Source organism: Etheostoma spectabile, chromosome 17 (genome assembly GCF_008692095.1).
Source record: "Etheostoma spectabile isolate EspeVRDwgs_2016 chromosome 17, UIUC_Espe_1.0, whole genome shotgun sequence".
Classification (NCBI taxonomy): Eukaryota; Metazoa; Chordata; class Actinopteri; order Perciformes; family Percidae; genus Etheostoma; species Etheostoma spectabile.
This window is the reverse complement of record NC_045749.1, coordinates 21,966,773-21,979,279: the sequence shown is the minus strand read 5'-3', so window position 1 is coordinate 21,979,279 and position 12,507 is coordinate 21,966,773. Positions and strand designations below refer to the sequence as shown.

Genomic DNA, 12,507 nt, shown 5'->3' with positions numbered 1-12,507 from the left:
TTAAATTATAACTTAGCTGCTTAAATTGCAGAAGTAGTCCTTGCATGCAACTTCCTTACTCTGTTTGGAAGGAAATAAAGGGAAACACAGGAGACGTGGTGTGTATTGCTATACATGTCTATATGTGAGTTCCAATCTGAAAACCATTAATTTATCTCTTTATGTAGGCATATGTTCATACAATGAAAACATCTACAATAAAATAAGAAACAAAGTGTTGGAAAGTGACACCGGCTTTGTTTGTGTGTTGTCCAGATATTGATGAGTGTGGGCTCAATGAGACGCTGTGTGGCCCTCATGGCTACTGTGAGAACAGACTGGGCTCCTTCCAATGCCTCTGTGACCAGGGCTACCACGAGTCCCTGGATGGCCAAGCCTGTGTGGGTGAGTGTTGGTGACCTGTTGCTATGCCTACATGCAGCTGGAAGTATTATAGTATATTCTGTCTGTGTGTGTGTGTGTATATAAATATATATATTTGTGTGTGTGTTTATATTTGTGTGTGTGTGTGTGTGTGTGTGTGTATTTGTGTTTGCGTGTGTGTGAACTGGGTTGGGTCACACATGGACATATGTATCACCAAAGCAGCCAGGGCTGTAGTACTCAGGATGTTTTCCTACTGTCACAGACACGGTCCTGGACTTGCCAAATATTGTAGTTGGTGTCAACAGAGTCCAGTACTATATGCTTTTTTTTAACCCTTTCTAAAGTAACTTCCTCCTTTGAACAAAACCATATATAAAGCGCGCTTGTTTAGAAAACGTGTTGGTTTAATTCATAATGGATCTAGAATGGGCGTTGGCATTGGTTGCTTGGTATGCACCTGGCTGTGTCATACACATTTATCACCAGGTATCAAACATTTTCAGACACTATGTCAGCGAGCACTTTATACTCTGGATTCTTTAGGACAATGATTTAGTTGGGAGTTTAATAGGAACATGTCAGTTATTTTTAGTGAAACTGGTGTTTGTAACATTTTCCAGATTTTCCAGGCAGTCCAGAATAACTTTTAAAATGTGACAGACCTGATTGGTTAGTTTCTCTCTCTACTGACAGACCTGATTGGTTAGTTTCTCTCTACGGACAGACCTGATTGGTTAGTTTCTCTCTACTGACAGACCTGATTGGTTAGTTTCTCTCTACGGACAGACCTGATTGGTTGTTCTCTCTATGACAGACCTGATTGGTTAGTTATCTCTCTACAATCAGACCTGATTGGTTAGTTTTTCTCTACTGACAGACCTGATTGGTTAGTTTATCTCTAGCAAGACCTGATTGGTTAGTTTCTCTCTACTGACAGACCTGATTGGTTAGTTCTCTCTACTGACAGAACTGATTGGTAGTTTCTCTCTACTGACAGACCTGATTGGTTAGTTTCTCTCTCTAGTGACAGACCTGATTGGTTAGTTTCTCTCTCTACTGACAGACCTGATTGGTTAGTTTCTCTCTACTGACAGACCTGATTGGTTAGTTTCTGTCTACTGACAGACCTGATTGGTTAGTTTCTCTCTCTACTGACTGACCTGATTGGTTAGTTTCTCTCTACTGACAGACCTGATTGGTTAGTTTCTCTCTACTGACAGACCTGATTGGTTAGTTTCTCTCTACTGACAGACCTGATTGGTTAGTTTCTCTCTACTGACAGACCTGATTGGTTAGTTTCTCTCTACTGACAGACCTCCACATTTACAAACAACACGTCTTTATATGGCAATGGCTACATTTTAAATGGATTTCTGCCAATAGGCCTAGAACATAACATATATGATTATTATGAATTCACAGATCCAGTTTCTGTTTTTAATCTCCCCCTAACATTTAAATGCATCTACATGTATGTGTGTGTCCTCAAATATGGCTTCTGGAAAGAAAATAAAGGATTAAAATATGAATTACTAAACAGACATTAATGAAGAAGTTCCCCAACACATTGGCCAGGAGTCATTCTTGATGCCTACTCTCAAACATCTCTCTCAGATAAGGCCGAGGATGATGGGAATGTCTTGCTGCTTGTCTGCCGGATCTCTGTTTTCTTCATTTTCATTCATGTTGCCCTCCATACTACTATGTGCTAACGTTAGCGCTATCAAGGCACAATGATTTGCCGTGAATTAATGCAGAATGCTGCATCTGTTGAGTTTTGTCAAATGCAACGTACAGTAGATATATTCCCATCTATTTAGATTGAATATTGTATTGATGACGTAAACAATAATAACGAAAGTTAAATGCTGGTTAAATAGTGAAATTATGTGGACGTTGAGGACTAGATTAGGACTATATTTAAAGCTGATTCTGGTTTCCAACTTCGCCCCAGGTGTGTCTGTTAAAACAGACGGAGACAACTTCTCTCTAGCTAAGTCTCCATCCACTTGTCAAATGAATTACAGTATCTGAAGTTGGTGAACAGGTGAAGAACACACCAAAACCACTAGCTAGCTTACGTTAAAAAAACGCTCTTTCGCACAGACGCACGCACAGACAGACACACACACACACACACACACACATACATACATACATAATACAGACCAACACGCTCCTGTCCTCATAACTCAATTGAGTATGTGGGTTGCACCGAAGTTCCAATACTGAAAAAAACAAGAATGGTGATGTACCACTAAACATTCAGAATGTGTGCGGACCAAGGATGTATTACAATTTTTTTTTATTGCTTAATCACTATTTTAAAAACAGGGACCGGTTTTTCAAAAAACTACACCCAATCAGCAGAAGAACTCAGACCCTTAGCAAAATAAAACCATGAAAAACATTTAAAAAGTATACACTAATTTATAAAAAAAACATATTTTGTTACCATAAGAAACACATAAAAAACACAACTCATATGACTTGAGTCTGTTGTAACCAGGTACCCGCTGCTACTGCTAACCTACAACACTTTTAGCATGTCTACTATTCTATACTACTAAATGAAGTACTCAGAGAAACAAACGCTACCCAAGACTGATGCTGCAGACTGAGGAAAATATCATTTATTTCTCTCCATATTCCCAAACCAGTCAACATGTCAACATGGAGAATCCCAACTGATTATGTCCCAGTTTAGTGTATAACACTGTAAGCTCAGCAACATTACAAACACACATAAAATACTGTATCCAGTACAGGTTACAATTACAGAAAAAAAAAATATAAGCTCATAAAAAACTGACAGAAAATACTAGACTTAGTTGCTGCTTTTTAACAATGCTTGAACCTGATTGGTGTGTCTATAATGTGTTTATGTACCTGATGGCTGTGTTTACAGACCGGCTCATAGGTGTGGTCATTTGTCAGTCCACACAGCATTCCGTAATTGGAGACAAACGTGATCTGGTTTATTGGCATCTTGGGCGGGGCTAAGCTCCGGACAGAGTCACGGTGCCTCTGCTAAATAGTCTCAGGAAGGAAGCTGTTTTGGTGGAACATGTGTATGTTCAGAAGTAGTTTTAGTCATCAACAGAAAACTTTGATTGGACAGATAGTCTAGCTAGCTGTCTGGATTTACCCTGAAGAGATCTGAGGACCAGGTAACCAGAGTCCTCAGAAATCCACCTGAGGTTAGAACGCCAACACAGAGACAGATGACGGGGATGAACATCTGGCTGAACTCATCGGAATCAATCAGAATCATTTCTACCTAGCCTCCTGTGACTCTTACCAACTCTCCACATTAGGGTTCTGGAGGGAGAGCATGCAGCGGGGCGTTTGGTGGGTGGGGCAACTTTATTGCGACTGCCACCACAATTTTAACCTACTACACTTCACAAACAGGGCTAACACAACAACAGGTAAACAGCCATTGGGGGGGGCTTTGCTTGGCCCCTTCTCCTGCCCCTGGAGCCCCATGATGTCACTTTGCACCTTGAAACAAAGATAGCAGGATTTCTACTAAGTGTGCTACTTTCTGAAGATCCATTGGAGTAATTCTAATTCTTAATTAGAACAGGAATGGCCATCCTGTCCATCGTGAAGAGCCAAAAAGCAATAGCACATCATTGCAAAGAGCTGCTGATACATGTTGCACACACTACATCAGCAACAGTGAGGAATAGGCCTTATGACATAACACAGGTTTGATAGCCAACACTTCAAACTGTCATCTTTGGATAGAGGATAGCAACGAACTGCTCTGAGCATCGTCTTCAGTGAGATCTTCCATGCCAGCTGATATGATGGCAATGTGACTGTCTCTGAGTGCTATACACACACACACACACACACACACACACACACACACACACACACACACACACACACACAACACTAATTAAAATGCAGGCCCGCTGCTCTTGAACATTTATGAACAACATGAGGCTCATATATGCATAGATTGGGATGGGAAGATACTAGGGGTGTGACGAGACGCTTACTCCACGAGACGAGACACATCACGAGATTGGGTTCACGAGAACGAGACAAGACAAGATTTTTAAAAATAATTTAAAGAAATCCTCGATGAAATATATAAATGGAAAATAGTTTTTTTATTCAACTGAAAATCACAAAATGCAAAACAATTTAGGTGCATTTGGAAATCAACTATTAATGATGATGTTATTTAACTTTTTTTTTTGTTTGTACTATTTTAATGAATTATATGCTAGTAAAGGACGTGCAAACAACTGCAAAAGTTTTGTATAAACTCTACCACTGGCTTCTGCCCTGTACAATTTCACACGAGAAATCTAACTCCTTTCCACAAACCAAACATAAAAAAATAAACAGTATAAATAAAATAAATGTGTAAATAACAGAAAAATAACACTTTAAATGCAAACAGTAAGTGTATCAATAACCAAGAGTACTGCTCTCTCAAAACTACAAGTGCAACAGAAATAATTTTTTCTTCAACATGAAAAAAGAGAGAAACTACACAGAACAGCCTAAGTATGGTCATGTTCTTTTTCAAGAATATAAGCTAGTTAAGTTATATATAAGTTAGTAGAGAGCTGTGGTGGGTGCTGTAAGTGTTTTTGCATAGTGCTCGTGTTAGCCGCGGTCATACGGCATTTTTTCTTACAATGTTACATATGTGTTCGTCTTGTCTGTCACTCTTTCGCCGTTTATCATTTCCCAGGAAAACCAAAATGTTGCACACAAAATGATTAAAAAGTGGCAGGGGGATCTTCAATAGTAATTTCACGCTCCATCATGCTGACATCACATCGCCTCACGAGACAACTTTTCACCTCGACGGAAATATCGTCACGTTTTAATCTCGCGAGATCTCGTAAAACGAGATCTCGTCACACCCTTAGAAGATACTATCTCATATGTTTCATTGTTTTGTTTTATCCTGTTTGCAACAACTGCTGAACTTGACTACCTTTTGCACCCACTTGATAAAGCACACTCTTAGTTGGCCTTGATGGTCTTTTTGTGGTCCTGCTCTGCAGATGTGAACGAGTGTGAGCTGCTGAGCAGTGTGTGTGGAGAGGCCCAGTGTGTGAACGCTGATGGTTCCTTCCTCTGCGTGTGTCCCAGCGGCCAGGACTATAACGTCATGATCGCCAAGTGTGAACCCATTCCCACAGGTAACCTATCCGCATCTTCCAGGCTGAATAACTGCTTCATTACACTGCTGTTTCTCCATTAAATGATACCACAATATATAACAATCATTAATACCTCAAGATTCTGCATCACAAACACGTGAGTTGTTAGAGAGGAGGAAGGAGAATAATGCCGCTCTACTTCAGCTATCATAAATAATCCGTTTTATATGAAATACCTAAATGTAACTGGTGCTAAATCCAGCTCGGGGCACCACGCTTCAAAAACGGAACATTGATATCCAATGAATTCAGTCTCAACTCTGTAGGCTTCTACAGTAACCGTAATGCGCATAATTAAGTTCTTTATAAATGAAAGGTTTATGAAACTATTGATTACAAACACAACTTATACCTAATCAATTAATCATTGAATTTTTTATTTAATTTATTGAATGAATTAATGCCATTATGAATGGATAAATGCAATAAATACAGCAGTGAACATATAATGACGAATATCTTGGATAGATGTATGAGCTTGAGGAGAGCACTCGGGGAGTCAGGGTTCAGAGCGACATCGGTGTTAATCTCCAAAAAAGTCTGGTCCTTGCAACAAAATCTTTAAAACAAACTTCTTACAATTCCTACATGTTCATTAAACATGTTACATCAATTATAAACATTTCATTTTGCATTGAAAAGTTCTTGTCAGTGTTTCCAGAGTTTAAAGGGCCACTGGTTCTTTAGTGGCCTCACAGTCTCCTCTGGGACATATTTACAACTGATGTCCATATTTACTTTTATAAGGACAAATTCAAATCATTTTCATGTTATTGCTATTTTTGAATCTATTTTTTTATTGAGGAAGGCACAAGATTAACAACACTGCACGTCACAGTTTTACCACTTGTTTTTCCCCCAGCCCCCCTACCCTTTAACACACACATACAATGTAAGACAATCCAAAACTAAAACCAGAAAATTTTATTGAAGTGTGTATTAAAGACTCTTAAGCCATGTTCACAATACAATCTTTTAAAACTTAAACTTCCCCATTCTTCCAATGTGGTAAGGAAAAAGGTATCAGAAACAGAATCAGCTTTATTCGCCAGGTATGAGAACACATACAAGGAATTTGACTTTGGTTGGAGCACGCCTCCGGGCGGCAGTTATTGAACAGCGCCACCACACACTTTTCCAAAAACGATTAATGCAGACAGCAACATAGTATACAATACATAACAACATAACAACATAATGCACAAGATATATTGCCATTAAGAAGTGAAGAATTGTTGAAAATTTGGGGGGGATTGTGCCATTTAGGATTTGCATGCACATGTTTCATTACAGGACAGAAAGTTGTGAGTAGAAAGGAAATTCTAGGGCCTAAACGTAATTTGTTTTTTTTCAATAGTATGTTGGAATACCTTTGGGGCTGCAATCTTTCTTGGTATTGCTAAAAAAGTACCATTAAACAATCTGATAAAAACAACAATAAATAAAAAAAACCCAGACACATACATGTTAAACTGCAGTCACAAAAGTATATATTACTCCATCATCAAATCCAGACATGACTGTGGAGGTATGATGTTAAATGCAAACACAAAAATCTTTTTCCTGGCAGTATCTTCTCAAAGAGCAATGGAACCAATGGCAGAACAAAGTAAGACGATCTATGATATAGTTTAGACTCCCACTTACAGGTAAGCAGTGGGGGAGGCTGCGGCTCAGGTGGTGGCGCGGACCAATTGGAATGGTTGGTCATTAGTTCCCTGGTTCGATTTACTTTTACAATTAGCATAAAGCCAACGTAGAGAACCTTTCACTTTATCTGGCTTTGAAGCAGAAATGAATGGGCATTCAACACTATTAACAGGAGGTCAGGTATGAGTGACCACTCATCTCAACCATTTTATACCTTTATTAATGTTTCAGTGTCATCAGTGGAGCATAAGGAGTGCTACTACCGTCTGAACGATGAAAACCTGTGTGAGAGTGTGCTGACCAGCCATGTCACCCTGCAAGAGTGCTGCTGCACTCTGGGAGCTGGCTGGGGGGACAACTGTGAGGTGTACCCCTGTCCTGTCAATGGCACAGGTGAGTGCAGATACAATACCCCACTGAGACATGCTTTTGGCTATGTTTCAGTCACACAGTATGCCACAGGATTTTAAAAACCTAATTTAAACACCTCAGTTCACTATAGTTGTATGATGAAGCTTGAGAGCAGGCACTCCTGTGTTGAGTTCATTTAAAGAAGTTTGCAGCCCTGTGCTTTATTCTGTATGCAAGTTCACTAAATCTGATTCTGAATGATGCACTGACACTGTGCATACTGCTAGCAATCACACTCAGCACAGGCCCTTAAAGCTTCATGTTGCCAAAACTAAACTATTGCAATGCATTATGGACCAGCCTCAGTCAGAGTTCCAGTTATTGGCTTCAGCTGGTTCTCAGAGACCTGCACACTGCTCTAAGTAAAACATTATTGCTGACTGGACAGCATTCAGTTTTTGTTATTCTAGGTAAACTGGCCAGTTCCAGTAACAAAATGTCAGGAAGCAGCTACCATGACACAACATTAAATAAATCAGTGTCTTACCCAGTGAGCAGGAGCTGAAACGCTCTGTTGGCCTTTACAGTGAAATCTACCTAATAAATTGTCCCTACAGTATATGTTCTTTCTCCAGCTTTAGTAAGTCCTAGGCAGTATGCAAATGCTCACACCTCATTGCTCGATGGACTCTTAACCTCCAATATCGTCCCCTTTCAGACCAGTTTGATCAGATGTGTCCGTCTGGAAGAGGATTTATTCCTAATGGAGACATCCTGTATGGTGTGGCCACAGCTGACAGCTACAAAGGTAAGACTGAGTTCCTCCTACAGTACACAATCCATAGGGTTTCATAGTTCTCCCACACATACAGTATTTGAACCATAACCTATTACATGTGCTGTGAGTCATCTCCTGAGCTTTCGAGGCCATTTGTTTCTGTTGCAACTCTAGCCAAGATAAATGAGAAATGATATCAGGGTTTGGGCATCGGCCTCTTCTGTAACCCGACCAGCCCACCAACCATATAAGTTTAACTTCCTTCACTGCGGCTGCAGCGGAATATACTTGGCTGTTAGACAGCATAGACAACTTGCAGTCAGTGGAATTAACTCAACCACATCTAATAATCTAAATAGAATTTCATTTAATTTTCATCATATTGCAAGACAAAAAAATAAATTTAAACCATAAAATAAAATAAATAATCACCTTTCACAAAGTCATATTATTACAAAGCAAGTAGAAATACAGCATACAATCTTTCAGATCTTACAATAACTTACAACAATACAATATACAACAATACCTTTGCATTACAATTCCGTTCCTATGATTCGGTCCATTCTTTTCTGTATTGATCTAGTAACGATTTCTTGAATCTATTTTTGAACTGAATGATATTACGGCTCTGCTTGATGTTATTGTTCAGTCCATTCCATACGGGCACCCCACAAACTGAAACACACATATCCTTCTAACAGCAGTTTACACAAGAGGTGGCTTTAAAATACAATGATATCACCCGTCTCTTATATATATATATACATACACATATATTGTTGTTGTTCTGCACATTGCTGCAGATCCTGTGTGTTTAGGTCTCTGTTTTAGCTACAGAGTGAGACATAACACTTGTTTTAGCTACAGGGCAAGACTTCGCACTTGTTTTAGCTACAGAGTGAGACAGCTCACTTCCACACAATATAACATATATGGTAAAATAAGTTTAGTACAGCATATATAATGTACAGTATTTTGTTTCAATATGTGTCTAGTTTTACTCAATATACCATATTTTAATGTGTGGCTTCCAGCAGAGTTTATGGTCAAGTACAACACCCAGAAATTTACTTTCATAGACTCTTTCAGTTGTTTCATTATCATTTACCTTTTTAGCATCTGTATTCATAGTACGATTTCAAAATATCACAAATTTAGTTTTGTTCAAGTGTAAAGATAACTTATTTGAATCAATTGTTGTTTTAATTTATTCATTTCACTAGTGACCATTTCCAGCATCTGCTGCAAGTCCTCCCCCCAACAAAAGATATTTGTGTCACCTGCAAAAACAGTGAATTATAGTACATTTGTCATTTATGAAAATCTTTATACAGGATCGTGGGGTGGTCGGCTGTAAGCAGATAACCTCAAAACACTGTTTTTGCCAGGATGGACTGTCCCTTTACCTCGCCACAGAATACAGCACAGCTGTGAGCAACAGACTCACACTGTCAATAACCACTGCAACGTAAACCCTACTTTACAGACACTGAATGCAAAGTGAACCCTACTCTGCAAACAAACAATCAGAGGACGTACCTGCTAGAATAAATGTGTCTCTTTATTCCCCACAGAATACAGCAAAGCAAACGGCATGTACATGCCTTCAATACATGATGCAAAGTATGCGCTACTTTCAGACCCTTACCTCGACACAGGACTGGAGAGCCTTAGGTCCGGCAGGGCCCGCATCAACGTGGCTGGACGTCTCGTACGCGACTCACAGGCAGGCTCTGTTGGACCGAGGGACTCTCCGTCTTTTTATTCTCTTAACAAACAAGGGATCGTGTGTGAGCGGGGGGGCCAGTCCTCGCTCCCAGCCGATGCCCTGGTGAGTCCGGCGCACCTGCCTCGAAACCATGTTTCCAAAACCGGAGCGCCGTCCTCCAAACATGACCAAAACAAGTTGTAACTTCTCAAAACATGAGCTTGATATGTGACCAAAACAGGTTATATAATTGATAAATGAAACACAAAACAATAATAATAGTTATACAACAGTGAATCAACAAGTTATACAAGTGACCCACTTAGCTGTTGTCAAGGATCAAAATGCAAAATAAACTTTTTCCTCCACAATGAGATACTCTGCAATTGTCATTTAGGTAAAGGATAAACAGTTGCGGGCCTAAAACTGACCCCTTATGGAATGCCACAGGAAATACTAAGGCTCACTGACCAGTGATTACCCATTTAAAACAAACTGGATCCTGTTTTCTATATAGTTTTTTATCCAGTTATAAGCCACACCTCTGATACCATACCTTTCCATTTTTTAACAGGATTTCATGATCAACAGCATCAAAAGCTTTTTTTTTTTTTTTTTTTAGATCAACGAAAATCACCACTGCATAGTTTTTATTTTAAATACTTTTTGGTAATCTTTCTACTAACTTAAGTGACACAGATCTACCGGATCTGAATCCATACTGACTGTCCATTAGTATGTTGTTTTTGTCAATGAAATTATCTAACCTTGTGACAAATAGTTTTTCAAGTATTTTTGAAAAATAAGTAAGCAAGATAATTGGTTATTGAAAATATGTGAGTCACCAGAAATGGAATGACTTTAGCTACTGTATATTCTCTCATTTTAAATTATATATACAGTATAGTCCACAACAGATAGCAGTCGGTCATACGTTGGTCTCGAGGTTTACCAGTTTACCAATAAACACAACATTTTGTCCCGTCTTAGTTTTTTTTCAGACAACAGCAATGACCAGTGCTAGTCGGTGCCGGTTAGTGTCTGTTAGCTCACAGGGCTGTAGGGTGCTAGTTATTGTTTGTTAGCTCACAGGACTCTAGGGTGCTAGTTAGTGTCTGTTAGCTCACAGGGCTCTGGGTGCTAGTTAGTTCTGTTAGCTCACAGGGCTCTAGGGTGCTAGTTATTGTTTGTTAGCTCACAGGGCTGTAGGCAGGGCTCTAGGGTGCTAGTTAGTGTCTTTAGCTCACCAGGCTCTAGGGTGCTAGTTGTGTCTGCTAGCTCACAGGGCCTCTAGGGTGGCTAGTTAGTGTCTATTACTCACAGGGCTCTAGGGTGCTAGTTAGTGTCTGTTAGCTCACAGGGCTGTAGGGTGCTAGTTAGTGTCTGTTAGCTCACAGGGCTCTAGGGTGCTAGTTATTGTTTGTTAGCTCACAGGGCTCTAGGGTGCTAGTTAGTGTCTGTTAGCTCACAGGGCTGTAGGGTGCTAGTTAGTGTCTGTTAGCTCACAGGGCTCTAGGGTGCGAGTAATATTTTTCCTCTAGGTCACACTGTTACACCTAATGTCCTCGCATCCGCTGCCTCTCCACAAACGAAGCAATGTTGTTAAGTGGATATGGTTTAATTTTGTGTTACATGACCCATTTCTTCTGTAAAGCCGTGCGTGTGTTTGGATGTCTCCTCTTACTCTCTCTCTCTGTGCAGCCCCGCCCCCATTCACTCACATACGGCTCCCAGCAACACGAAGAGACACAGCGGCGACAGCGCCGGTCCACACTTCTGACATTTGTCTACAGTTTTAATTGTTATAACACCGCTTATATTGTTAAGCTGAGAGGCAACCTGTATTTGTATTAGCAGTGTTGTCCATGGTAACTCTGCTATAGCGTGGGCCGCGGGCGACGGTGAAAAACCCGAAGAAGTCCTTGAAGAAACTACCCAGGTGGTAGGTAGTAGCCAGGGTGAGACGTGAGCTGCGGGACTGGGCCGAGATGTGACCCATGCCAAATCATATGGATTCATAAAACATGGCAGCGGCAGTGACGATACAGACGTGTTCACTACCACCAATGTGGCCTTATCTGACCCCCCCCAACCCACCCCCCTACCCCCCCCCATTCTACCCCGCCCCTTTTTTGTCGAACCCGTGCTACCGTGCGGACCCATTCATAATGGAGTTTCCGTCTCTCATTGATCGTACATCGCCACCCCCCCCCCCTCTCTCTCTCTCTCCCTAGCTTTTTTAATCAGTTATTGCTATAAACAAGTGATGGAGCTTTTAAAAATACATCATAGTCTATTTATTTCAGATAGCTAGTTTTCCTTTACATGTGTTGCAGCTGTATGTATGTACAACATACAACTTAAGACAATATAGATGTGAAAGCAGTTATAAATACCCTATGTCCAATAAAATCAATTTTGGCTAAAATCAACAAATAATCGTGATAATTAAT

At 40.1% G+C, this 12,507-nt stretch overlaps 1 protein-coding gene across 1 annotated transcript in view; it reads left to right on the top strand.

The window, feature by feature from the left end:
- ltbp1 (latent transforming growth factor beta binding protein 1) overlaps positions 1–12,507 on the top strand; it is a 167,962-nt gene that overhangs the window by 143,440 nt on the left and 12,015 nt on the right. The window contains exons 24-27 of the mRNA XM_032541703.1: positions 256–384; positions 5,406–5,543; positions 7,446–7,607; positions 8,284–8,373. Of these exons, the coding sequence (XP_032397594.1) occupies positions 256–384; positions 5,406–5,543; positions 7,446–7,607; positions 8,284–8,373 (519 nt within the window). The remainder of the gene's footprint in view (positions 1–255; positions 385–5,405; positions 5,544–7,445; positions 7,608–8,283; positions 8,374–12,507) is intronic.